Source organism: Solanum tuberosum, unplaced genomic scaffold (assembly GCF_000226075.1).
Source record: "Solanum tuberosum cultivar DM 1-3 516 R44 unplaced genomic scaffold, SolTub_3.0 scf00069, whole genome shotgun sequence".
Lineage (NCBI taxonomy): Eukaryota > Viridiplantae > Streptophyta > Magnoliopsida > Solanales > Solanaceae > Solanum > Solanum tuberosum.
Window position 1 is genome coordinate 365,782 of NW_006238995.1, and position 27,550 is coordinate 393,331.

At 31.6% G+C, this 27,550-nt stretch overlaps 3 protein-coding genes across 8 annotated transcripts; 1 reads left to right on the top strand and 2 right to left on the bottom strand.

Annotated features, from left to right (window-relative positions):
* Positions 1-8,260: 8,260 nt before the first annotated feature.
* LOC102592889 (dnaJ protein homolog) lies at positions 8,261-13,620 on the bottom strand. 6 transcript variants are annotated; one of them, XM_015307906.1, is made up of 9 exons: positions 13,456-13,620; positions 13,260-13,309; positions 12,018-12,203; positions 11,710-11,869; positions 11,426-11,567; positions 9,620-9,753; positions 9,385-9,527; positions 8,900-9,098; positions 8,261-8,827 (listed from the first exon to the last, which is right to left on the bottom strand). In XM_015307906.1, exons 3-9 carry the CDS (start codon positions 12,165-12,167, stop codon positions 8,496-8,498), a joined length of 1,260 nt encoding a protein of 419 aa, XP_015163392.1. In that variant the 5' UTR covers positions 12,168-12,203; positions 13,260-13,309; positions 13,456-13,620; the 3' UTR covers positions 8,261-8,495. The 6 variants fall into 6 exon arrangements, with proteins under 6 accessions (XP_015163392.1, XP_015163394.1, XP_015163391.1 ...); XM_015307908.1 differs by having other exon boundaries at positions 12,018-12,185; positions 13,260-13,314; XM_015307905.1 differs by having other exon boundaries at positions 13,260-13,314.
* Positions 13,621-17,088: 3,468 nt separating this feature from the next.
* LOC102593878 (uncharacterized) lies at positions 17,089-21,728 on the top strand. Its single transcript, XM_006345468.2, has 4 exons — positions 17,089-17,663; positions 20,228-20,386; positions 20,497-20,605; positions 21,256-21,728. The coding sequence occupies exons 1-4, from the start codon at positions 17,334-17,336 to the stop codon at positions 21,429-21,431; spliced, it is 774 nt and encodes a 257-aa protein (XP_006345530.1). The 5' UTR covers positions 17,089-17,333; the 3' UTR covers positions 21,432-21,728.
* Positions 21,729-25,548: 3,820 nt separating this feature from the next.
* Positions 25,549-26,399, bottom strand: LOC102593983 (ethylene-responsive transcription factor 13-like). The gene has a single exon (XM_006345548.2). It carries the CDS (start codon positions 26,254-26,256, stop codon positions 25,687-25,689), a length of 570 nt encoding a protein of 189 aa, XP_006345610.1. The 5' UTR covers positions 26,257-26,399; the 3' UTR covers positions 25,549-25,686.
* Between the last annotated feature and the right edge of the window lie 1,151 nt (positions 26,400-27,550).

A 27,550-nucleotide genomic window follows, 5' to 3' on the forward strand; every position in this document is an offset into this window, starting at 1 on the left:
GATCCAATGTATGTGTCGAAACGTGACACCCGATCCAATATATGTGTCGGAACGTAACACCCGATCCAATGTATGTGTCAAAATATGACACCCGATCCAATATATATGTCGGAACGTGACACCCGATCCAATCAACACAACCACAATCACAATCACACTTATAATGAACATTACTCATAATCATATAATCAAGTATTAGGTTCATGACATGTAATTGTTCATATACATATACTCATTTGCATTATATTTGATTTACATTCCTTATTCTCATACATGCATGCATACAACGAAACAATTAACCGGCATATATCACACAAACAAGAAATCAAATCATCAACTACCTTGAAACCAAGCTTGAGTCCTCCTAAGACACTTGAGTCTTCCCTTTCTGGATTCTTTCCGCTTGTTCTTGATCTAAAAAAATCAATTAACGCAAGGATCAATAAACAAGGCCTAATTTACCCGGATAATAATCAATCTATCTATTCATGGTCATACCCAAGATCCTAGTGTCCAATTAGGGCTTTTCCCACCATTAATTCCAGGCCAAAATCCTCCCCCAATGATAATCACCCAAGATTCTAAGTTCTACAGATCATATTATGAATTAGGGGAGTAAAAGTCTTATCGTTAGCGCTACAAAATGCGGAAAACTGTCAAGAACTGCTTTGGATTGTCTCTTAGCTCTCAAGAATGAGGTTTTGTAGAAAATAACGATTTTGGGGTTTTTTCCTGACTTAATTCGCGACTGGCCCGCCACAGCCCGCCCTGGTGGGATTAATCCCGCTCCGACGGCTTGCACGGAGATAGAAAGTCGGAATTTGAGTTCCAAACTCCCATTTCACAACACAGCTTCCACCCTTGACGTTCAAAAACTACTCGTTCTCGCTAAGATTAGTTTCGGGAGTTCTACTAGCCCAAATTCGATTTCGTAAAGTCGTACAGGCTCCCTAACGTCTTGGCTATCCACTCATGTGATCAAATTCATAATTAACTCTCTCATTCATTACCATATTTCCCTATACCTCACCTGACTCCGATTTCGTCCAAATCTAGACTAGGCTAGGAATTCCCAAATCACTACTCAAAAGTTTTCTGGCCCAAATTCTTTCCCCATTGACTTTTCTATAACGACGGAAACAAGTCGTTACAAATAAAAAATGAGATAAGATGTTAGCGAAAACGTAAAAGAAAGATCACAAAATTTAATGTGATTCAGATCAAAGTAATTCTTTATACAATTTTGATTTGTGTCTTGAGTATGTATATGAACAATTTTGGTCAAAGCTTCTAAGTTTACTGGGCAACTCCATTGTATAAAACAAGATGGATTGTTGTGACATAAACTAATTTCTTCACTTCGATTCACACTTTCATTTCATTGATAGAAGTCTAATTAGAAAAAAGATTCTTTCATTACTTTGAGAAGAAAATTATTGATTTGACCTTAGCTAGAAAACCTTCGGGCTAATTTATATAGATTGTCTCTTTTGTAATAATAAATGTACAAATAATTACTTTAGAACCTAATTACTTAAAAAAAATGATTTTTCAAATGATCGTTCACCTAATAATTAGTAACTTACATAGTTACCTCTCGATTCTAATTTCCTTCAACAAAGAAATGTAACTTTGTAAGACAACAACATACCTAGTGAAACTCCACAAATGAGTATGGGGAGGGTAGAATGTAAGAAGACCTTACCGCTATTTTATTAGTGAGGTTGTTTTTGAAAAATCATCGATTCAAGTACCACGATTTGGGTATAAAGAAGAAGACAATGAAGAAAAAATTGAAACAGAAAATAGTGCAAAAAGTAGCCAAAACAACAACAAAATCATGTGGTAATCGAAATGCCATAAACAACATACTAAAACAGATTATTATTAACAAATAATAATAAACCATGATAGAAAAAGACATGAACTATAATAATATAACTAATAAATATTATTCATTAATTTAGTGATCAGGTGAGAAATCAATTCCTTAAAAATTGATTAGATTAATCAAGAACTAATAATTTTCAAATTTGGGTCTGCTTAAGAGGACAAATCAACAAATAATTTTTAATTAATTTGAATGATTTGACATAATAAATGACAGCATATATCAGTGGCTTGAACGCCACAAATACTAATATACAAATATATAACTAGATTTTTTTGTAGAGTTTTGTGGATACATCAATTTGTGCCAGTTCATGAAAGTACATCCCGTACAATGAAAATAACATCAAAGAAAATGACCCAAATAATATAGATGAGTTGTCAGAATTTTAATTATTAAAATATATTAAGTACTAGTAATTAACAACATACCAAAAATTAATTATTCTGTTAAATAAAAACAAGAAGATAAAATGAATGAAGGGATATATCCTTACCGAAATTTCAATATACGTTAGTTTGTAATATTACGGATCTTACTATATTTTGGTGCATTTATATATGTCTAGATACATGTATCTCGAGATACATGAGGTCAAAATTATGTATAAATTATTCTATCTGGAATACATAACAAATCTCGTTCGCCTCCCTTCCATCTCGCTTGCCACTCTCTTATGTATCTGGTGTCTCAGATACATGCGAATCATATTGGATACGTACAGATACATGTATTTAGTATATATCTAGCGTGATTCACATGTATTGGGATACATGACTATCTCAGTATCGGGATAAAAATTTAACTAGAATTAGTATATATAATATGGATATATGTCTCAGTATATACAATATGGATATACGTCTCAGTATATACAGATCATCAAGAGAAATCATATCTAAAAATAGAGTTGTTTAGGAGAGATTTGAGGTGTGTTAGTAATTGAAATATATATTGAGAGTGAAATGCTATGTGTTGTGTATCTCTGATGTTTTGCATTTTGTGAGAGGAATGTGTGTAGGAGAGTAGGGGTCCTTTCACATGTTATCGATAATTCATGTTTTAAAATTCAATTAGATTTTCTATTGATGTTCAATCGAAGGGTTCCAAACTTCTAAATTAGTGTTATGTCCTTTAATAGGGGTGGACACCACCAAAAGATTCTTTTTTCATTTTCAAAGTAGTTGACAATATAAATTAGGTTCTTCTCATGCATGTACATAATTTAAACATGTAATTTTTATACAATGTTCTATTCACATAAAAAGGAGTACTTCTTGATTGTGAACCTATTTATTATTCATTTGTTTTTAAAATAAGTAATGTTTTTATTTTATTTCAAATAATTGATCTTTTAAATAATAAAAGAGGCATTAATTATGTTCTTTCAATTTAACTTTTTTTTTTTTTTAATAAAGTGAATTTTACGTACATAATCAAAATATGTAACTAATAGAGAGTTACATATTCGAAAGGTATTTATTAAGACTAAGTTAGTAAAAGTATATATCACTCTCTTTGTTCAGTTTTACTTGTCACGTCACTTTTCAAGAGTCAAATTATATGGACTTGATCGACCAATATTTTAAGATGTATTTTTCATCATTTTAATATGAGAAAGATTGTAACTTATGGTATCTTACGTATAATGTTCTATTATCTAAATTTAAAAGTTAAATGTTGAATTAATTTAATTTAATTTAATTTCAAAAATTAATCAAATTGACTGTCGTAAAATAACCCGTGATAAGTAATAGTGAGCGGAGGGAGTATTTTCTAGGAATGAATAGTTTTCTTAAAAAATGTATCCAGCCCAAAAAGTACTTCCTCTATTCCATATCAATTGAATTTGTGAGGCAATGCACACATATTAAGAAAAAATATTTAGGCTTAAGTCATATGCGGCTCCTTAAAGTTGTCCGCATAATTCATTTAAACACCTCAACTAATGTTTGTACCTATTAAACACTCAAATTGTTCAAAACATGTGTCTATTAAGCACAAAATGTTGATGTGGCAAAATAAGTGTATCTCACTTCCTAGTAACGCGTGAATATGTCCCAATTTTTTTTTTATAATAAACTTTACATTTTTTGTCCTAATGACTGGCATGCATTAATTAAAATAACTAATTTTTTTATTTTTTAAAATAATGTTTTTAACCCAAAAAGAAAGCAACCCCACCCCACCCCTGTAGGCTATACCAATGGTCTTCTTCTTCACCTCATTTTAAGCTTTTTAAACTCTGTTTGTTTCTTTCTCATTGTTTTTATTTTTCACTCTTTATAAAATGAAATTGAATTTGTTAATCGAATTTGCAACAAGAAAAAAAAACTGGACATCTAAATTATAAAAGCAACCTCTGTCCATCTTTATTTCCGGTCACTTCGATCAACAAGCATTACCAACCATTTATTTAAAATGATATCAGAAAATTTGATATAATTCATTTGAATCCTCTTGATTTCTCTTCATTATCAATTTTGAAATAATTTATCAATGTCGATTTATTTTTCACAAAAAAATCTCAACAATCACTCCATTAATCTATCATGCTTCATAATTTATTTCACTATTTGCATTAGACTTGATTTCAATAGCCCATAGTTTATTACAAGAAAAAAAATTAATCTTTTCAAAGGAATAGAAAATGACAAGTAACCGAGGATGAAGAAGAAGAAGATAAGGCAAATGATTAGGTGGGTGGATTTGGGGGAGCGGGTGGGGGAGATTATTTTTTTTTCTTCTTTTTGTTGTCGCCAGAGAAATCGGGATTTGTTGTTGGAATCAGGATGGCCGGTGAAGGGAAGAAGAAGAAAGGTGGGTGGGTGGATTTGTGTGGGGATGGGGGGTTTTCTTTTTTCTCCTTTTTGCTAATTAATTTTTCGGATTATTAATGGTCGGAGTTTTTATTTATTTAAAAAATTTGAATATTCATTAGATTGGGCCCATGTGCCACATGTTGCATGTTAATTGGTTACTTTTTAAAGATAGTGTGCGTGAATTACACACAATATTTTAAAAACTTATTATCATTTTGTGTTCAATACGTACATATTTGTTAATATTAGAGTGTCTAATAGGTATTAGCCTTAGTTGAGGTGTTTAAATGAATTATGCGGATAACTTTAGGGGGCCGCAGATGACTTAAGCCAAACATTTAAGAACATAATTTAAACCATAATATCCACTATCGCCCTATGTGAATCATTAATATAACTTTATAAGTAGTGTAATTTATCTCCTAAAAAATATAAAAATCCAATAAATGAAAGAACAAATATGGTAAAAAAAATTCAAACATCCATCTTGAACTTTGAACAATTCAATTATTTTAAACATTGAAAAAATCCTCAAATATTCAGTTAATATGAAATAGAGGAAGTATTAATTTAGGGTAGATATAAAAATAAAAAGATATTAAATTTTAAATTTTAAATCTATTTTGAAGTGCATATTTTTGTACGTGCACGTGTGTACGTATTTATGCGTGGGTTTTTGTACATTTATTTAAGGAAAACGACGTTTTGCATATACAATTGACATGAGCCATGCAGTTGCATCCATTAAATATTTTAGGCTTGTTATTTGTAGTCACTTAAAGTTATTCGTATATTTTACTTGGATACTTTATCTTAAGCTTGTTCCAATTGAACATTTTTATTAGTAAAAAAAAATACCTATTGAATATTTTTTTACAATCAACTAAAAATAGAAATTGTGTGTCATACACCCGCGATGACGTGGCATAATAACTAATCAGAAAAAGACACATGGCATTGAACCCATAATAACAATTTTAAAAAAAAATTTAAAAAAAATTATATTATCAACCAAAAAAAAAAAGACCTTTCTCCTTTTCTTCTTCGCCAAAACACCAGGCACCGACCCACCCCCAAAGTCCGTTCTTCCTCATTTTCTTTTTTTGCACGAACATGCACAACCACTTCTGGCTAAATTTTTTCTAATGGTGACATGTCCATTGGGGAAGATGACTACCAGGGATTTTTTTTTTATAGGTTCAAATTATGATTTTTCTAATAGTGACATGTCCAATTTTGATTCGTCCACAAAAAAGAAAATTGGCTTCACTCGCTTTATTGGATGTGTATTACACTCATGATGCCATGTCACCAAAAAGTATTCAATAGGTACATGTTTTGAACGGTAAAAGTATTCAATAGGTACAACTCCTAGTTGAAGTGTCTAAGTGAATTATGCAGACAACTTTAAGGGACCGCAGATGACTTAAGCCAATATTTTACATAACCTATGAAATTTCGACACCAAACCAATTGAACTGTACATAACTTTATATATTTAGGGCCCGTTTAATCGTGTGATATAAAATCATCATTTAAAATCATGATATGAAATCATAAGATGAAATAATGAAATGGAAGTGAAGTTTTGTTTGGATATGTAATTTGGACTTTTTATGTTGTATGTTTTCTCATAAATATAAAAAACTCATAACTTGTAAAACTATTAAAATTGTCTTATTTCTTTATACAATCTTACCAAATAAATAAAAGTTTATAAAATATCATAATACAATATCACATTGATATTCTTAAAAAAAATACAAGATTCATTAATCAAACTTTAATTCAACTAAAAAAATTAAACACATATAAGTTGTGGACTTGTGGCGTACTAGTCTTTAATATAGTTCACTCACATAGTACGGATAATTTTTTCACAACAATATGATGACAAATCATAACTCATATTATTGATTGTTGAGAATTCTCACAAGTCACAAAGCAAATAATATCTATTTTCGTTTATAAATAGAGTTTTCTCTTGAACACTAACCCAAGTTGTCCATGTAATGATAGATAGTCCTATATTTTTCGTTATCCATGATAATAATTTTATACGTTACTACTCTCTCCGTCTACTATTAATTGTCATACTTTCCATTTTTAGAGTCAAATTATAAAAAACTTTGACTAATATTTTAGGATATATTTTTTCATCATATTGATATGTAAAAAATGCAATGTATAGTACTTTTCGTATAGTTTTTGAATATCTAAATTTTTGTTTAAAAAATCAAATTAATGTAATCTAATTTAACTTTGAAAATAAGTCAAATTGACTTTCGAAAAACACAACATGACTAATAAAAGTGGACGGAGGGAGTATTAAATTAGGTCTAGAAGAACGATAAAACTAATGAATTAACAAGCTAATAAATAGTTCTTATAAATAAATCCGACCCAATAACTATTCATAGTTTTATGATGATTATATATATGGACCGTAATAATGTTTACCAAAAATGATGATCCTAGCCCCTAGGTGTTGTCTTTAGGTTTAGGATGTTTAATGGAATTCAATATTTTTAATAAAAACATAAAATAAATAAATATATGAAAAATTACCATTTTTAAAATAAATATTATTTTAAATCCATAAATCAAAAATAAAATAAATAAATATTTTTTAAAAAAAGTTTAAACTAATTAATTTTAAATCTTGAATTGGTCCATAAAATTTAGAAATTAATACTTTTTGGGTGCAAACTCATACACTAATAAATGCTCTAATAAATTTGGTGACTTTAGTGGATGGTATTGGTATTGACCTAAGGAAAAGAAAGCCATATTTATCCACCAAAAACCTAGAAGTGTCTTTCACATTTATGTTTCTATTATTTTTATTTTTTTAGGAGTAACTTAATTATTAAGGCAACTTGAATTGTGATGAAATAATTGAGATTCTTTCATTCTTAATCAAAGTTTGGAATCAGACTTTTGACGATAAAAAGAATTCTTTTGGAAACATCGACCCAAAATGGAAATTGCAATACGTGAATCTGAATTTAGTTAGCACATACCGAACACTGAAAAATGGGTTAAATATATCTCTATATATACCGTCAAAATTAATTTAAATACACTCCAAGTTATACTTTAGTCCAAACCCCTTTCATGATACTTTCGGTCCAAATATATCCCGTTATTCTTTTATATTTTGATACAAATTTACTCTTAATTTTTATGGATTAATACGTTCAAACTAAGAATCATATGATTCACTCTCAATTTTAAATAACCGTTTTTGTAAAACCCATCTATTTAGTCCGATAATCATTTTATTTTATTTTCACCTTTTTCTCTTTTCAATACTCAGCTTCAAAGTTTGTTCCTTTAACGACAAATTTCATTATTTTTTGGGAAACAGGACAAATATACCCCCTAACTATCGTAAATAATATGCAGATACCCTCTGTCATACTTTTGAAACATTGGTGCCCCTGTCGTCCAAAAACTAGAACATATATACCATTTATACTAACGGACATACACGTATCATTCAAACTATCATTATGTTTGACAATTAGACCTCAAACTATCGCGATTTCTGAAAATTTCCCATCTCTATAGCTAAGGAATGATAGGACTGTACAATGATAAAGAGTTCAGAAAGCCTAGCAATGAACTTTAGGACCAAAAAAAACCTGCATTGAGAGATCAACACAACAAACTGAAAAGCAGAACCAAAAAGAAAATCAGTTAATTACTAACAAAAACAGCCAACAGAGCATTAGACAAAATTGGGGACTCAACTAAAAGACCACACTATCTGGGAACTTCTATTGTTGGTTACAACCCAAGCTATGCAGATTTGCGTCAATTTCATCATCCGTATCATAAGCCTCTTGCCTGGGATGACGCTGCTCCTCGTGTCTCATTTCTTCCTCCATGTTGACGTTATGCATAGTGGTTTCCTCACACTTACCCAACTCTATATCAGATGAGCGTTTCCCTAGTCTCGGTGGCAGAATAGCCTCAAGAGCACGACATTTCTCGGGAGAAAGGAATCCAGATTCTGGAAATTCCACATTAAAATGAATATAGAGCCGACCCTTAATGAATGGCCTACCATAATGGGGCATTCCTTCATCATTTATCGCCTTGTATTGATCTGCAAGAGAGAACGAAATGATTCCCATATATAAATATCACATTTCACGCCACAAAGTTAAGAACTCCTTACCGGGCTTTATAACTTCTCCAGGGCTAGATTTGATCTGAAGCTGCCTGCCATCAAGATGAGTCAGGACAAACTGAAAGCCACAGAGAGCTTCTGTCAAACTGAGATTGTGTTCCACGTAAAGATCATCAGACTTGCGCCTGAACTTTGAGTGACTCTTCTGTTGTAATACAAAAATGACATTGCCAGTGATGGTATCTGGCTGCATATAACACCACAAAACAACTATGAGAAACGAAATATCACCTGCCAAAATGTAAGAGGAAGCAGATAGGACTGACGATACTGTATATTAATGAGAAGGATATATGTTCCATTCAAAGTCCTGTGCACTGACTTCAAAATTTATCGATTCGAATAGATTAGACTTAAGAAGAAAGATCATTTTTTGTTTGCAAACATTGCCTAAAAACTTTTGAGGGACAAAATAACATGTACACTGGGAAATTACAAAAGCTGAGCCAATTTGCATAGCAAAAAACTCTTACAGCTTCATCAGCTTCCGCGTTGAAAACAATCTTCTGACCGTGTAACATCCCTTTCTCAACATTCACTTCCAATACTTTCTTTTCTTGTGTAATTTTATTTCCCTTGCACTGAGGACACCTATCCCTCTCAGTTATAACCTCTCCTGTATTAACAAGGAAAGATTCATAGTTACAAGTAGTGTTTTTTCCTCCACATGTAAGACTGAAAATTAGAATTACAGGGAAATCTCATTACCTGAGCCTCGGCACTCGGAACAAACATGTTGCATCTGTTGAATCATGCCTGGGGCTATCTGTCTTGTTGTAACACGCATTCCAGTACCTTGACATCCATAACATCTTCCAGAAGCTCCACTCTTAGAACCTTTCCTGATAATGCAAGTAAATCATATAAAAATTGTAAATATGCACCAGTGAAGTTTTCAATAAAACATACATGCGTAGAGCAAGTTAATGCATAAGCAACCAATAAATAAAAAGGCCGATTAAGATGAGTTAAACTAATAAATATGGATTTGTGTAATCCCTCTAATCTCTCATTCAGATTGCAAATGTTCTGGTATGACAACATAGACCGATACGGTGAAACAGGTGACTTTTTAGAAGAGGTGAATATACAACAATTTCTATCAGACGACTCTTTTTTCTGGATATTCTCGCCTTTCTTGTCATTTCTGCACCAAAAATGATGTTATGTTTTCTCAAGTATGTTTATCTGCAACTGAAAAAGGTTATGTTAAATTTCCCACTAAGATGCAGCAACCTCATAGCTACACCCAATAAAGGAGAAGAAATATAAACCAGCAACACCAAATTCACCTCAGTGGACATCCGTATAGATGAGAGGTATACTGCAGTCAAGGGAACTAATATCAAATCGTTATTGTATAGATCCAACAAAAATTACTCATCAAAACCCATCCTGAGGAGCACAGAAATGGAAACTAGCCTGACAAAAATATGGACATTTTGAGGCCATAAAATTCAAATTTTTCAACACCGCAAAAATTAGATACAAGAATACTGTTACAGCATCTAAAGGGAGAGGAAAGAGCCAAGAAAATAGAATTTAGAGCATGTTTTGATTGGCTTATTTTAGGTTCCTGCAAGTCAAAATACCTTTTAAGCACTTTTGGAGTATTTGGATAAATTATAAGCACTTGATTTTAAGCTAAAATGATGAAAATAAACCAAAAGCCATAAGTTAGGATTTCTAACTTACGCCTTTTGGCTTATAAGTGAAAAGCCAAAAGCCAAAAGCCAAAAGCCAAAAGCCAATAGAAACAGGCTCTTAGTCAAATCATTGGACGATAACCTGCTATAACAGATGTTCTTGTCTACATTCTACAGCAAGGGATTAATTTTATCCTATAAAAAGATATCATTTTGTTACAGAGAGAAAACTCGCAGAAAATTAGTAACCCCAATTTTTCCTATAGAAGGGTGTCTAAATTCGAAGAATTCCAAAAGTATCTAGTACTCTGTGTCAGACATCTGTTTAGAGGGTGGTTGATTTTTAGACGCAAATGCAGAGCCTGCCTAAAATTTGGTGATTGTATTTCTCAAGAATACATGCAACCAACTGTAGTAGCAAAATTAAGAGAGGGCTCGACGGTAGTGAATCAATTACACAAGGAACAACCTATCGATGATGTCCACGTTTACTTGGCATAAATAAAAAACTAACGCTTCGACACTCATACTACAATCTAAAGTTAGTTCAGACAGGATCAGTGGAGAGAGACATCAAAAGAAGAAAAGAAATAACGTGAAGAAACATAAACGGTCTTGATGAACCACAGTCACCGATTAATACATGTGTATACATAGAGGATTCACATTCTTCTCTATTGGACCCCCAATTTGTTCAATTCAGATATGTTCAGTGAGAGAACTTGGTATTGATTCTCAGCCTAAGTTGGAACAGAAGAATTCTAAATACAATATCATCATTCAACACATTTATTTGAAAATCACTGTCACAAAGTGCTATTGACAGTAGTAAATGAAAAAGGTCAGATAATTAAAGAAAGAGAAATACCCTTTACACTTTGGACACAATATGTTCCGTGAAAGAGAGAGCTTTTTTGTTGTGCCATTGTACAAGTCCTCCAGCGAAACCCTTAGAGTGTGCACTACATCTTCACCTTTTTTCTTTCTGCTGCCTCTGAAGCTACCACCACCTGGGATAACCAAGGCAGAGAGATGTTTCAACCAAAAAAAAAAAAAAGATAATAAAAACAAAGAGGAATTTAACAGCCCCCACCCCCCTCCTCTTGCAGGGTCTCTTTCCCAAGAGGGAGATGGGTCGTTAATAGTTATTACCGCCAAAAGCTCCACCAAAGAACGACTCAAATATGTCAAATGGGTTGTGACCACCACCACCACCCATTCCTTCTTTAAGGGCATCTTCACCATACTGATCATAAAGTTCTCTCTTCTCTGGATCACTTAGAACTTCATAAGCTTGAGCCAATTCCTTGAACTGAGTGGAGACAAAACAGGACAAAGAACTTATGAAGAAAAGCAAAATAAGCATCAGAATCAAAAGGTTCCCTTGGTATAGATGTAACATATCTAGAACAGCAACACACAGAAAATTCTAATTGCACGTGTGAGAAGGGACAACTCACTTTTTCAGGGTCCCCACCCTTGTCAGGATGATTCTTTATAGCAGATTTTCTGTATGCCTTCTTAAGTTCATCTTGACTGGAATTCTTTGAAACACCAAGCACCTCATAGTACTTGGAGTTGTCACTCCTCCTTGCACCCCGTCCAAACATTATGAATCACCTTAGTACCTGCACAAAAGGCGGATACTACACATACCGTATGTGCTGTAAATAGCTGATGTGTATTGATTACAAGGCAATTGGCGTAGGGAAGTATTAGAACTAGAAATCCAAAAAGTAGGTTAAATTCCAACATGTAGTTCAAGCACAAAATGATAGAAATATAGAAGACATTCTGTTAGCAATCCCAAAGCAATTAAGAAAAAAAGAAGGCAAAAGGCCATGCTCTGAAACGTAATGTCACTAAAAGCCATGATTTCATCGTTTTAAACGATGGAGCAATCAAAACGAGGTAGGGTAAGTTATGCATACACCCCACCCTCCAAGAACCACACCACTTGTGGGATCACTAGGTACGTCGTTGTGGTTGGAGTAATCAAAATGAAGGTCGATCACCTCATACAGAGAAGTGCAACTTCAAATGGTGAGGTATAAGGTGATGCCAGCAGGAGGAGATTATTCTTTGAATATGTCTTTGTAATATGGGGAACAGAGAAAGAAAAAAAGTATGATCTTCTTTATTTGGATGAAGGGAAAAAAAAAGATAGGGTCTTTTCCTATTTAAATACCAAGATTCCTCTAATAAGCCAGTCCCCTTCTATCATTTAAGATTCTAAACTCCTTTTCAACTTCCTCCTCCTACTATCTTAGTAAATCGATTATCGATTAAACTAATCATCTATGAAACCTAACAACAAACTAAAATTCTTTTCAATGGTGCCTGCACCTTTTCGGATTCAGCATTCAAATATCCCAACAAACTTTTCAAGGTTCTAAATTCCTACAAGTTAACCAAGACCTCTACATCATTCTAACAGGATGGAAAATTACGCCATTTATACCTGATTAAAACTATTTTTTACATATATATTAGATATTTTTACCCCCTTCCACTTCTTATTTACTTCTACATATTTCAAACCCCATAGTAAAAACACTGGCTCCGCCACTAATACCACTTATCTTTCCACTAATAAGATAGCAACAAGATACAAAGAATCAAACTTTACAACATCTTTACTACACAGACAAAACAGAATATCCAAATTTTCACATATGAACAAAGAGAAACAAGAAACTCACATAAATTTCAGCAAAGCTTCAAAATCACCATAAATCAACTTTCTTTACACCTAAACTAGTAAAAAGAACACCAAAATTTATTTTATTTTTAAAAAACTAACATACAATTCAAACAACAACCCAAGAATTAGATTTTCAAGAAAATATTAATTGAAAATGAAGATCTAAGATTTGTAGCCACCAGAAGAAAAATTACCTCGAAATTCGAAATGGGGTTTTCTGAAAAAGAGCGATAGAAAGAAAAAGAGTTGCGATAGATGACATGTGTTTTTCTTTCTTCTGAGAGGTTTTTGTTTTGGTTTCGAATTTCAGGCGGTGACGTAACAGAAATAGCTGAGAAAATTATTTTTGAACAATTGATCAAAATGACTTCGGAGTCGAGCTGTCCGACTTATCTAATATGATTTATATTCTTTGTGTAGTTTGTAGGTTACTATACGGTGGAAGGCTTATCGCACACAAAGTGTTCATCCGAAAGGTAGAGACTATTTTTATTTTACTAACGAATATAACCATGGATATATGTAAGAATATTACATATTTGATCCAAAGACTTAAATTTAACAATTTTAGGTTAAAACTAACGGCATTTTAGAATCGAAAAAAAGTCTGGGGTTTAAGTGTATCAAATCCAAGTATAAAAAGAAAAAAATAATAAAGAAAACATAACAATTAATATAGAAAGCAAGGTAAAGTTTTCAAGAAGGAAATAGTGACAACAACAAATGGTGTGATAATCGAAATACAATAAACAACTTATAACAAGAAATATAATGATACGACTAGTACTAGGCAACAACCTTAGCAGGACAAGACAACATTTTACCCCTACTATAACCTTCTACTCCTATACGCTACCTCCACTCTTCGATATATTAAATTTTAAACGAACATTAACTCTTACTTATAAACAACATGCCACAATTGAGTGCTCTCATCCTCAAAATGATAAAAATGAAAATTGTAATCTTTCTGCTCCAAAACTTTCTCATCTAGGGTAATATTGGAACACTATGTAACCAAATCATCCAATAAAAGTTGTTATTACATACAGTCGTAAAAATAAGCTTGAAAGATAAAGAACAAAGTAAAATGTTACCTTGTCAATCGGAGAAAAGTCATTCAAATCTGAATAACGCATAAATTACTCCAAATGTTAGGATAATCTTTGTTTGCCCATCCTTAAAAAGAACGTTAGTCATTTTCTTTTCTTTTCTTTAGATAATAAATTAGAGTCATTAGTTTTACACATTTTAAAGAAAATACGTTAGATTTAGGGCTTTGGATTAAATATTTCATATTTTATATATATATCAAGGACCATATTTGTCAAATGGATATATCAAGGACAAAAATGGCTCATCCCTCATATATTAAGGATCATTTTGGTCAATTTTCGCAATTTTTATACTCCTAATTGTTACTAATACATTTCAAAAAGATTTTTTATTGAAAGGAAACATCGATGGAAGTTGCACACCTTGAAGTTGAAATTAAGGACCATTTTGGTCAATTTTCGCAATTTTTATACTCCTAATTGTTACTAATACATTTCAAAAAGATTTTTTATTGAAAGGAAACATCGATGGAAGTTGCACACCTTGAAGTTGAAATTAAGGACCATTTTGGTCAATTTTCGCAATTTTTATACTCCTAATTGTTACTAATACATTTCAAAAAGATTTTTTATTGAAAGGAAACATCGATGAAAGTTGCACACCTTGAAGTTGAAATTGACACAAATGAGGTACTCAACAAGTTAATTTATTTTAATAGTAAAAACAACAACTACTTTGATGATTTGATTTGATGTCAAAAAGCGGTATTAACTATTACATCTTCTATTCCGGCATGCATAAAATAATACGTTTATTCCCACATAGCTTACATATGTAATACTAGTTAAGTTGGTTTTTAAATTGCAAATCAAATGTGTATTAAATTTACATATGAGAATAACTTACTTGCTAGCTAGCTATTAGATATTTTGTATAACTTATACATAAATTAATACATGACTAAATTATCTTTAACTAGCTACCAGATGGTTCATTAGAGTCGTTTGACAACTAGTTAGAAATATGTAGTTATTAGTAATATAAAAATTAGTTACGAGTGGATCTATGTATTATTTTATGTAGGTATTAGTTATTCATGATCGTTTGGTAGCTGAATAATAAATAAGTTAACCAAGTATTAATTTTTATATAACTTATACAACGTTTAATAAAGAGATAAAAAATAAGTTATTCATATATAAAACTAATACGAGATCTGATTAACAATTTAAAAATTCGCATAACCAATACATGTATAAGTTACTAGACGAATACCATTTAAATCATTACATTTGGAATTGGTGGAAGTTTGGTTGTTCTATATTTATTTAAGAATGTATGATAATCGAATAAAATATTCATACATGACTTCCTCTTAACTTACGCTCCCTAAAAAAATGTAAACTTCGTAAAATACTCTTTGATTTATTGTTTTGTGTAAGATCTTTTAATTATAGATTAAAAAAAACTATAGTTCTCTTTTCAAACCAAACAAATTAAAGTTATTATTTCTTTTTTTAAATTGAATAAACCAAAATCATGAAAAGTGATAACATTTTAATAAATTAGGATATTTAGTGGAAAAAAGTAATCTAGAATATGATTGATGAGAAGTAGGTCCCTCGTCAGTTGTGGCAGTTGACTACTGTTAAAGTGAGACCCGACTTTGTTACTTGGATGAACTAAAAAAATAATTATTCGTAATTCATTTGTCTCAATTTATATGACTCATTATCTATTTTAGTCGGTTATAAAAAGAATGACATATTTTTATTATTGTTTTCTTAAATTTTGTATCAAGTCAAGGTACATAAATTGGAGAAAGTAATAATTTAAATGTGATATTGACCCTTCATATTTTTGGGTTTCTCACTCGATTTATTCATATTGAAGTCTGACTAATTCAACCTAAAACTTGAATTCGAGACATCTGATTAAAGAAGGAGCAATCTCATCAGAGGCAGAACCAGGATTAAGGGGTCATTTGGTGTGAGAGATAAAAATAAATAGTAATGAGATAAGAAAATAGTGATAAATTTTTTGTATCTTGTGTTTGGAATAACTTATCCCACCATTTATATCATAGTGATGTGATAAGTTATCCCATATACATGGTGGGATAAATTATTCCAGGGTAGTTAACCTCATGATAATTAATCCTGAGATAACTTGTTTCCAACCAAACGACCCCTAAGAGTTTGAGAATTCTAAATTTTAAGATAAAAGAGAAAATATTGCAAATCATGGTTTTTTTTTTTCTTAAAACAAAAGAGACTTTTGTTGATATGGTGGTATTCAAACCCACAACACTAGTGTAGAAACATTTTCACGACCTTCCTTACCACTAAGTCATCAAATAATTTTGTTAAGTGGTTCACAAATTAATATACATATACATATAAAAATTTTCTAATACAAATTATATAAGATCTACGAAAAAGCTATTGGATTCATTTGAAACCATGAATCCCTAGTTAGCTCCATCTCTGAATCTCATCCACCCACCACATTGGTGGTGCATAGACCGTATTGGTACCCCAACTAAATTTGAATCACACATCATAAGGCCTATTTGGGGTGGTGCTTCCAACAAGATTTTCTCCACAGTGATAAGCACGCTCGAATTCATGACCTCTAATTAAATAAAGCGCAATCTCATTCACCGCACGGTAGATATTGTGTTATTGACCGTTACCTCTAAATGAAACTGTGAAGTTTACAGGCAGTTTCTTCAAATGTCGCATTGTTTTGTTAAAGTCGAAAAAGTCAAAGACGAAGAAATAAGAACCGTGTAATTTGAATAGCATCCAATTTGTCCGCCATTAGAGAAGTTCCATCGCAGTTTCTCATATTGCTCTTCTCCTTCTTTTTCTTCCATCCTCTTTCTCCGAACCTTCAAAATCCTAACTCCAAAATCACCATTCGCATTCTACATTTTCTATATAAATAATCTCTAGATCTTCACCGTACGAAACAGAAAAAAATAAAATAGTACTACTAAATTTTGGTATCAACAATGGCGACGCAGGAAAATCAAAACGTAATCGTAATGAGACACGGTGACCGGTTGGATAACTTTGAGGAATTGTGGGTGATGAAAGCGGAAAGGCCGTGGGACCCACCTTTGCATCAGGATGGTAAGATCCGGGCATTTTGTACGGGTCAAAAGATCCGATCCAGTATTGATTTCCCGATCCATCGGGTTTTCGTTTCTCCGTTTCTCCGATGTGTGCAGACTGCTGCAGAGGTCGTACGTGCTCTTTGTGACGTTGCTGATCACAGCGGCGAGTCTAATGTCTTGTCATCCAATTCCGATTCAGTCATCATTGATCCATCTAAAGTCAAAGTACAGTTTCTCTCCTTTTTCATCTTTTATTTTGCTGAATTGGTGTTAGAGACCCAGAATCGAAGCTATGTTTTTGAGTTTATGAGTTCGGAATTTTTAAGTATCAAAAATAGTAGGTTTGAGCCAAAGCTATTGGTTTAGCTGAACCCGTAAGTAAAAGTGTAGCTCCGCCCCCAATAACAACAACATATCCCGAGTAATTTCACAAATAAGGTCTGAGAGTTGGTGTGTATGCAGGCCTTACCCTGGTTACACCTAGTCTAAAAGCTTAACTTTTTACAGGGAGAATACATCATTGATAGTCTTTATATAGTACTACTAGTAAGAACTGCTTTTTGTTATAAGAAAACTTTTGTATGCTTAAAAGTTGTGCTTTTATTTTTATCTGTCACAAAGTAAAAAGATATATTTTCTCATCAAAAAAAAAGAAGAAAAAGACATATACTTGACTTACAACTTACAGTAGATTCCTAACGGAGCAAAGGCCACTGTTGCAACTGTGACCTTTTCTGGTTTTTTTCCCTGTCATCCTTACTGTTAAGCATCTGAGGTCACACATCAACTCTTTTTTTTTTTTTTTGAAGAAAAGAAAATGTTCAATCCTTGACTTGATATGTACCCTTTATAGCCATTGCTGCAATTAGTTGGTTCATTTTGCCTAAAATTCACACAAATCCTTGACTTTGGAGGAACTTAAGAATTTTTTTTCTCAAGGTAAATAACCAGACCATATAACTTCTTGTCGAACAACTTATGATGATTAGACTAGGAAATTAAATTTCAGCACACCTCTATTCTAAAAATAGAGGTGTGTTAAAACTGAATGATATCTACGAAAACATCATATCAGTTGAGTGCAAAAACCATTTTAAGTGTCTAACTTAGATGTGTAGTGATGCATCTATGAGTTTCTAATTAGGTTTATATTAGACATACTTTATATGTTTGTGTTTGAGCATGCATATTGGTCGGTACTATAGTAAGTATGTGAGTGCCGTTTAAAACTCATTTAAGGCGTACTTAAGCCTTGAATCTAGATGCAGTCCAAGAAAGGCAGTTTGCTTAAGACATGAGTCCCATTGCTCATGGGCTTTATCTTGAAGAGATCAGTGCTAAATAAATAAATGTAGTTGAGAAAGTGATATGTCAATTCTAAAATAAATATTATGAATGCGTTAATCGTGGGAAGTTAGAATTTTAGTAAAAGAAAACTAAATAAGTTTGAGTTAGAAACTTATAGCTGCATTATTACATCTAAGTTGAACATTTAAAATAGTTCCTGCAGTTGATTGATATGTTCTTTTCTTCAGACTTCATTAAGTTGTTGTTGTAGACTTCATTTTAGTTTCTTTCGTCCAGATACTACTGTGAATCATTCGGAGTAGAATTTTAGAAATTTATGTCGATAAAAGTACCTGATAGGTTCGAATACTAGTTGCATCATCACATCTAAGTTAGACACTTCAAATGGTTTCTGCACTTAATTAATATGTTATTTTCGTAAATATTATTTAGCTTTAGTTTTTTTCTCTTCCAAATTATTATTGATTTCGTTATGTTTAAATTTTTCTTGCAAAGCATGTTCCACTTAGAACTGATTGGTGCATCACTGCCCTTCTTAACATAAATTTGTCACTAGACAGTAGAGTTCTGATTGGTTTTGCCATACTAGGTTAATTCGATTTGGTCTGTTTATATTCTGTTTGTGGATAATACTAGACAAAGTTTGGTTTGGTTTGGTTTGCTTCGGTCCTGTTCTTTTAGTTGATATCAAAAACAGTAAGAAAGGAGAAATCCTTATTCAGGAGTCCGGTTGTTCTAGTGTGAGGATATTTGAATTACCAGATTTGTGATTTCCTGGTTTAAAACTTCGATAGCCATATCAATAACCCAAGACCTGCAGATTCATTATGAATAAGCATGTAGGATCTTCAGCCTGAAGTAGGAAAGTGTGCATGGAAATTCATGAAGGTTACTTGTGCAATTCACTCTAGAGCATACTTCTAATATTTCCGTGTGTACAGTTAGCAGCATTTTGGTATATATTAATAAAAATTATTTTGACTTGTCAAATTAAAAAAAAAAAGTGTGGAGAAGAAAAAACAAGGAACGGTCTGCCCTTTTTCATGCTAAATCTCACATTGACAATATAGTACTTACTAAATGGAGCTATTCCATCATTAAATGTTTCCACCATGTACTGATGCATCCACCCATTTCAATCCTGTCATGAAAAATCTTATGAATTTCATTAGTATTTCTATTTTCTCTATGGTGTGAGCCTCTAATCAGTAATAAATATGGTCACCTAAGTAGTTATACCAGGATTTAGATTTGAATATGCTTCTTCTGTGCCATGAAACTTGTTGCAAAATTGATATGACTCACTTTGAGTCTTTATAGAAGCAGGGGTATGAGAAACATGCACAAATATAAATACATACTTTTGCTGAACATCAGCATTCAAATCAAATGGATTTTCTTTACTGTCACGTTTTTTGAAAATTGTTCTCTTCACTCTCTTTCCGGATAACTTTTAACATATTTCTTTTTTTACATTTCAGGTATCTATTGAATATGGTTTGTGTGAAATGCTGAATTTAATAGCCGTAAGAGCTGCTGTAGCTCCTAAGGATGGGGATTTCAAATTCAGCATCTCACAATATGAATCTGAGTTGCCTGCTGGAACTGTAGATAACACTGTTGAACCTGTGTATAAGAAGGTATTTTGTAGGATATGAGTTCTTGCTTCGATTTATTTGTTGCATAGTTGAGTATATGCATGATCCACTTTTGCCTCTACTCATGATATCTTATTCTTCTTAAACTGCAGCTGCCAGAGTGGGAAGAGTCGTTGGAAAGTGCAAGGGCTAGATATGTGGAGGTAGTTAAGGCCCTTGCTGATAAGTATCCTTCTGAGAACCTGTTGTTAGTCACACATGGTAAGTGTTCTTTCTTGGTTTTGCATCTCTAGGTGCAATGTAGGTTGTGATGTGGTGAGTGAAAACTTTCTAGTCTCCAAAGAGCATACAGGGCACTTGTAAGAGACTGCTTCTGCAGTGGCAAAATCAATTAGATGTGTTTCAATTTAAATGGCGTATCTTTGTGGTGTCAGATTGCTCTCTATTTTGCTATCTGCAGTAGTTTCTTTCTCACGTGTCACATGTTTAGATTTCTTGTGGCTGTGCGTTTTCCCTTTGTCAGTTGCATGCCATGAACTTTTCCATAACTACACACTCTGGAGTTTTAGCGATTAGATAAAATTGGAAACACAACCCTTCCTCATGAAAGGGACCTGCTGGACCTGTTAGGTGGCATCAATACTCTTGCCTAAGTTTCATTTATCATAAAGCAACTGCTAAACTGTAAATTGGTAGATCTAGTATTGTTTTTTCCTTTTCATGATTGAAAATCTTAAATGAGTGGCTTTGATTATAACTACGACTTGATTGGTGCATCAATGATCGTTGAAACTGGTTGTACCTAATTCTACAGAAAATGTATATTCGTGCTATTTTCTTAGTAAAAGTAGAAGGCTTAAGTCCCCAATAGCATTCTTGATCTCTTATTAACTCTTCTTTCATTAATCCAGGTGAAGGAATAGGTTCCATCTTTACTGAGCTTAACAAGGATGCAACTGTATTAGAGGTAGCATATTGTGGACATTTGTACGCGAAGAGAAGTATCCAATCTGGAGAGAACCAATCATTTACTGCTGGAGAGTTTGTATACGAGAAACAAACCGGTATAATATCTGCTGCTAAATAAAAATAAGTCTACCAGACTCTTAAGTGATTGTATTGTTCGGATTTCTTCCCTTTCTGCCATGTCTGTTACTTATCGTCCATTTGGCGAAGCTTGCTGCTTGTCCATTGCTGAACTATGTTATTACTCTTTTCTTGTTTTGAAACTTTTGATTTGAAAGAGAGGTTATGGAGCCCAGATGGCTTCTGTTACCACCTTGTAATTGTGAAATCCCAAGATGTATTGTTCTCTGTTGGACTACTTACATCCCAATTGCAATTGTTATTTTGAGAATGATATGTGGTATTGCTATTATTTCCATCTCAAATTAAATCACTTTTTCTTTGTTGAGTTGTTCCAAGAAAAGAACATTGAAATCGTTAGCTTGCGTTTGGATATGTGATATGAAGTCATGATTTTAAATTAGTATTTGAATATATGATTTGAGATATAAATTCTCAGAAAAACATGATTTGAAATTCTAAATCAGGATTTTAAATCCATGAATTTATATTTTGTTAAAAGAATAAAATGAAGCCAACATTTTAAATCTTGCAAATATGTACAGACTCATGCTTGGTGTGAAGAGATTGTTGGTACATGTAAAAGGATTATATCAATTGTTTCATAAATGAATATTTCTCTCATATATTTGTTGCTCTTAGTATCGTTGGTATAATGCGAATATGCCTTAGCTGATGATCAATATTTTATGCAGAAAGTCGCTTTCAAATTATTAGAAAAATACTATATAATATTAATATTGAACATAAACAAAAGTAATAAAACTTATCAAATCATTATCGTGGCAAGTCTGTCTTAAAAGTGATTTTACCCTAATTTTGGTATAAATAGTTTAGATCCATCGTTCTTCAAGGTTCCACAATACTCCCAAACACCAACACTTGTTGTTGGAAGTTTCAAGTTCGCATATATAAATTGTTTAGAAAGTTGAATCGTGAAATACTACTATACAGAGAATAATAAAAAGAATATTTTTTGTGTGTTAACAAGAGAAATTTGAACATGTATATATAGGTAGATGACAACGTTTCAAAATCACGGTTGTAACGTTAATTAAATTGATTAACTTTAAAAATATTTTTTGCAAAAACAAGATTTGGTTTAGGCTTCACGTATATCTCGAGTGCAATGAAAAGGGGCAAATCAACCAGTTTTGTTTATTTAGATTATATTTCTTAGATACGCCAGATCACATTCATTTACTTGAATTTATAAGTCTAATAAAGAATAATTCAATATAATTTTTTTTTTTTTATCTTTCACATAAAATAAAGAAGTAAAAAAGAAAACAAAACCACGAGAATAAAGAAAGCGAAAAAATAAGCCACAAAAATTTCTTTATTATAATTTGCATTACAAAAGGTTTAATGCCAACAAAGATAACCACCCCACCTAATTTGTTGGTGAATACATCATAAAATTGATTGAATTGTTATTAATTAAAATGTTGTCAATTAACTAGAAATTTCAATTTTTGTCACGTTGTCTTTAATGACTTTTAATTTCTTAAATGTATATCTTGAAAAAAAGTCGGTTGGAAGATTTGATTTTATATCCTTTTATGAATTTATTTTTAATTTTATATTTTATTCGAAATCTTCATTTTTACATATATAACCGATTTAAAATAAAATTATTTTTTATTCAAGTGTAACCTCAGTCTACATGTTCTCGATCTGTATTTTTTAACTCCCCCCGATCCCTCCTTTTTTCTTTTTGGAACTCTAGGGATGAAAAGAAAGTTTCAGCATGTTGAAAATGGAGTTAGTAATGAAAGAAAACGCCTGACATTCATTTTTGAATGAATACTTATAGCTGAGTCTACTAAAAGAGGGATCAACGTCATGATAGTAATTAGAGGACATCTCTAATCGTGTCACCTCTAATGACACGTTCCGTTCTAATTATATGATCAATTAGATCAGTCGGCTAGAGAGCAAATTATTCTTCTTTTGAATAGACAAAATCGTCCCTTCTACGGTCTAAATCCTTAGTTCGGAAGTCTTCATCAACAAAGTGGTATACAAGTTCCTCCACCTACTCTGATAATATTATTCCTCCACGCTTGACAAGATGGACACAATTTTATTTTTATTTTTAAAAATCTTATTATATTAAATAGGATCTCTTGAAACGATTCGAAAGATTTAATTAACATGTAAATACATGTGAATGGACTTTTTATTTTGTCTTATTTTGATCATGTATGGAATCATGAAATATAAATTAAGATTAAAATGAAACAGCTGGCTAACTTTCTATTTCATTTTATATGTGTTGTGTCATTAGTTGTTATAATTTGTCTAATTAATTATAGATAAAAATACATAAAGCCTCTTTTAAATTTGCACATATTCTTTTAAGTAGACATTTAAAATTACACTTATTAGGAAATGTATTATTATTCTTTCACACACTCAACTTTCATGAGAACACAATTATTGTGAAAATGATTGGAAATTATATACTTATGATAAATTTAAATGGTTTTGTGGGCTAATAGACCCTCAAAATTTTTAGATATCTACATTAAAAATAGATACAAATTTAGAAGAGACTCGGTGTATTTTCTCATTAATTATCCCCACATATACATAATGGATGTTGTTCATGAAGATTCTCTTATTAAATTTTGATAATATTGTTTTGAGAAAATACATAATCCCATTAAACTTGTACCTTTTTTGAAGTAGACACCTAAAGTTTGCGGGGGTTCCCATGAAACTATTTATATTCACGATAAATACACCCTTTTCAGCAATTTCTACTGCAATTGTGTTCTCACGAAAGTTGGGCGCGTGAAGGAGCAGTATTACAACCCCAAATCAATGTTAAAATACCATGTGGCATTTTTAATTTGATTTTTTTAATTAATAAATTAGACCCATCTTTCCATTTTCCCCAAATCACCATTAATAGTCTTTTAAGAAGCTTTTTCAACAGGCCAAAAATTAAAAACCACCGTTCTTTCTCAAATTTTATATTTTAAAATGCAATATTATTAGATTCTATCTTCTTCTTTTCAAAACTTAACCAAGTAGTTTTCTCTTTCCTAAAACTTAAAGATCGAAAATGGTGATGTTAATAGATAAAAAAGGCGATTTAGGATGAAGATGATGATTTAAATTTTGGTTTGATAGAACTTCTAATTTTCATATTTGATTATTTGTCATGATGTAGTAGTGATTAAGTAGTGCAATGATGGAGTGTTGTCACTATGATTTGTGGTGGTGGAATTCAAAAAATAAATTTGAGAAATCAGAGGTAAAATAGAAATTTAAAAGAGAAAAAAATCAAAAAAGAAAAGAAAAGGAAATAAAATAGAAAATTAAAGGCAAAAATGAAAAGAATTAAAAGTTAAATAGTGGATGACAGGTGGTAGATTAGGGTTGGTGTGTGATTTGCACCTGCCTTATTACAACTGGAAATGACCGAAAAAGGAGGTATATATGCTACTTTAAAATAATTTCGTAGGGTAATAGGACTCGCGCAAACTTTAGATGTCTATTTCAAAAGTTGATATAAATTCAATGGGGTAATTATGTATTTTCTCTATTGTTTTCAATATTGTTAAGAATTCTCTTTCACTAATCACTAAAACTATTTTTCCCTTCCAAAAGAGAATATTTGGTAGTAACTTTTTGGAAGAAGTATAGTATTTTTAAGTGATAATAATATAGAAAGAAGTACAAAGTTAGAGAAAGTACATTTCACATCAATATTAAAGTGAAAGTAGTTTAAAGAATCTAAATTATTGAAAAATGTCAAAGCACTATAGCAATAATTTATTAAATCACGTTTTGTAAAATTCAAAATTCATAAATACAAAAAAACTTTAACTTTGCCTCTAGACTAGTAAATTCACATATGAAAATAACTCATCAAATTTTATACCTGAATACTCAGCATTAAAAAAGATGGTTTAATTCAATGTTAATTAAGGAGTTTATACGTATGTCTAGATTAAACTAATCAATCGACAATCTTAATATATACTAGTATTTATCATTGAAGATCCAAATCGAAGCGCGAAAAAAACATTCATACACATAGCTACTAGTTATATACACTAATATAATTAGATTCGTTTTTCATAAAAACAAACTTGAAGTTTACCTTATGAGGTAAAACATAAGAACGTAAAAAAAGGAATAATAAGCTCATAAGTCCAGTCTTTTTTCACGAAAAAACAAAGAAAGAAAAGAAGAGTATTTCCATCTCCATATATTTTTTTAATTCAAACTTAGATAATAATTTATTTACTTTTACCTTGAGGATGAAATGCCAAACTAGTGATTTCAAACATATGTATAATACTATTGACTTTAGCTATACTATTTATTAGCTGAGGATTTCTTCTTTTTGGACTCGGAATTTCTTCCTCCTTAATTATTTCGGTTGATCGCGAACGTCGCTTAGGTCGAACTCTGTTTAGCTCAGCGACGTTCGTGCCAATCAAGTGAGGAAAATTCAATAAGGCGCGTGTACCCCTTAATTTAAACGCAGTTCGGTCATAAGCCAATGCCGCATCTTCGGGAGTTGCGTAAGTTCCAAGCCAAAGCCTAGCGCCTTTTCTTTTCGGATCTCTAATTTCGGCAGCGAATTTTCCCCACGGACGCCTACGTACACCTCTATATCTCTTCCAGTTATTTGGTGCTTGTGATGATGACTGAGGAATATTATCTTCATTTTTGTCTATTTTCTCCCATGTATGATTGATGGATCGATCGGAGGAGATTGATTCCAAGTTGAAGCCGTTGAATTGATGTTCTAGTGGTGAATCAAGAATGCTTAGATCAAATTGTGTTGAATTTTCTTGATGCATTTTTATATTTGGAAGGGGAAGTGGTGTTTGTTTCTTTGCTATTTTTATGTAGTTGAAATTGAAAGGGAGGAATGGAGTATATATATATATAGGTGTATGGGGGATAATATATTTCTAAGATGTCTATTTATGACTTTAACTAATTCTAGTATGGGGGATAGTGTACTTGGTTATTAGTAGTTTTTATCAAAATATAGTGTACACCATGATTTTTGAATAGTGTATTATCTAGTAATTATAATAATAATAATAAATTTATGAATATAAATTATGTTTCATTTTTTTTATTATAAAAAATAGTAGAATATGTTTCTAAAAAAACTATGGTCAAATTCAAATACATGGTGAAATTTCAATCCAATCCACTCTCCAATTCTTTTTTCCTTTTCTTTTTATATGATACTCCTTATGTTTCATTTTATATGTTAGTATTTGTTTTTATATAATTTAAGAAGCAAAAAATATACTTTAACATATAACTCACAATCTTCTAACCAATCGTACTTTAACTAGACTTCTAAAAACTCGAGATCATCAAGTTTTGCAATTATGAGTATGTTATAATACTTCTAAAAACAAAAACAAAAATCTCAATAATTCAAAGTTGGAGAGGAATTTATCTTTTAAACAAATTTGAGGGAATACATCATTTTCATATAACGATCGAACATTTGAATTTTCAATAATTCGTCATCGCTATCAAAATTCAAATGACGTTTGAAAAATTATTATTTTAATTTTCTTTTTAATCATTTGATACTTAAGTGTTCTTTTCTCCTGGATCAGTCAATGTAATCAGAGTAGTAGTGATTATCTTTCGTAAATAATGCCTATTTTTGGGTTAGTCAAGAGCAAGTTAACTAATCATTATTAAAGTAATATAAAAAGATCATTACATATAGATCTATGTGGTCTCGGTGAATGGTATTTTGAAAAAAGCTCATCTAGTTTTGAAGTATTGGGTACAAGACATTGAAATTTTGCAGGACTCTGTCAGGCGAGTTCTATTTCAGTTAAGATTCTTAGATGTTACTGATCTAAGCTAAACTCTAGCTCATGCCTATATAAAGAGTAGGGGTGTACACAGCCGGGTTGGTTCGGGTTTTTCAAATATCAAACCAAACCATTTGTGTTGGATTTTTAAATTTATAAACCAAACCAAAACAATAAAACTCAAGTTTTTCAACCTCAGGTTTTTTCGGATTTTTCGATTTTTCGGGTTGTTTCGGGTTTTTCCGGTAAAGTATTCATATAAACATATAATTTACTTGTACTTCAAATATTTCTCCAGTCC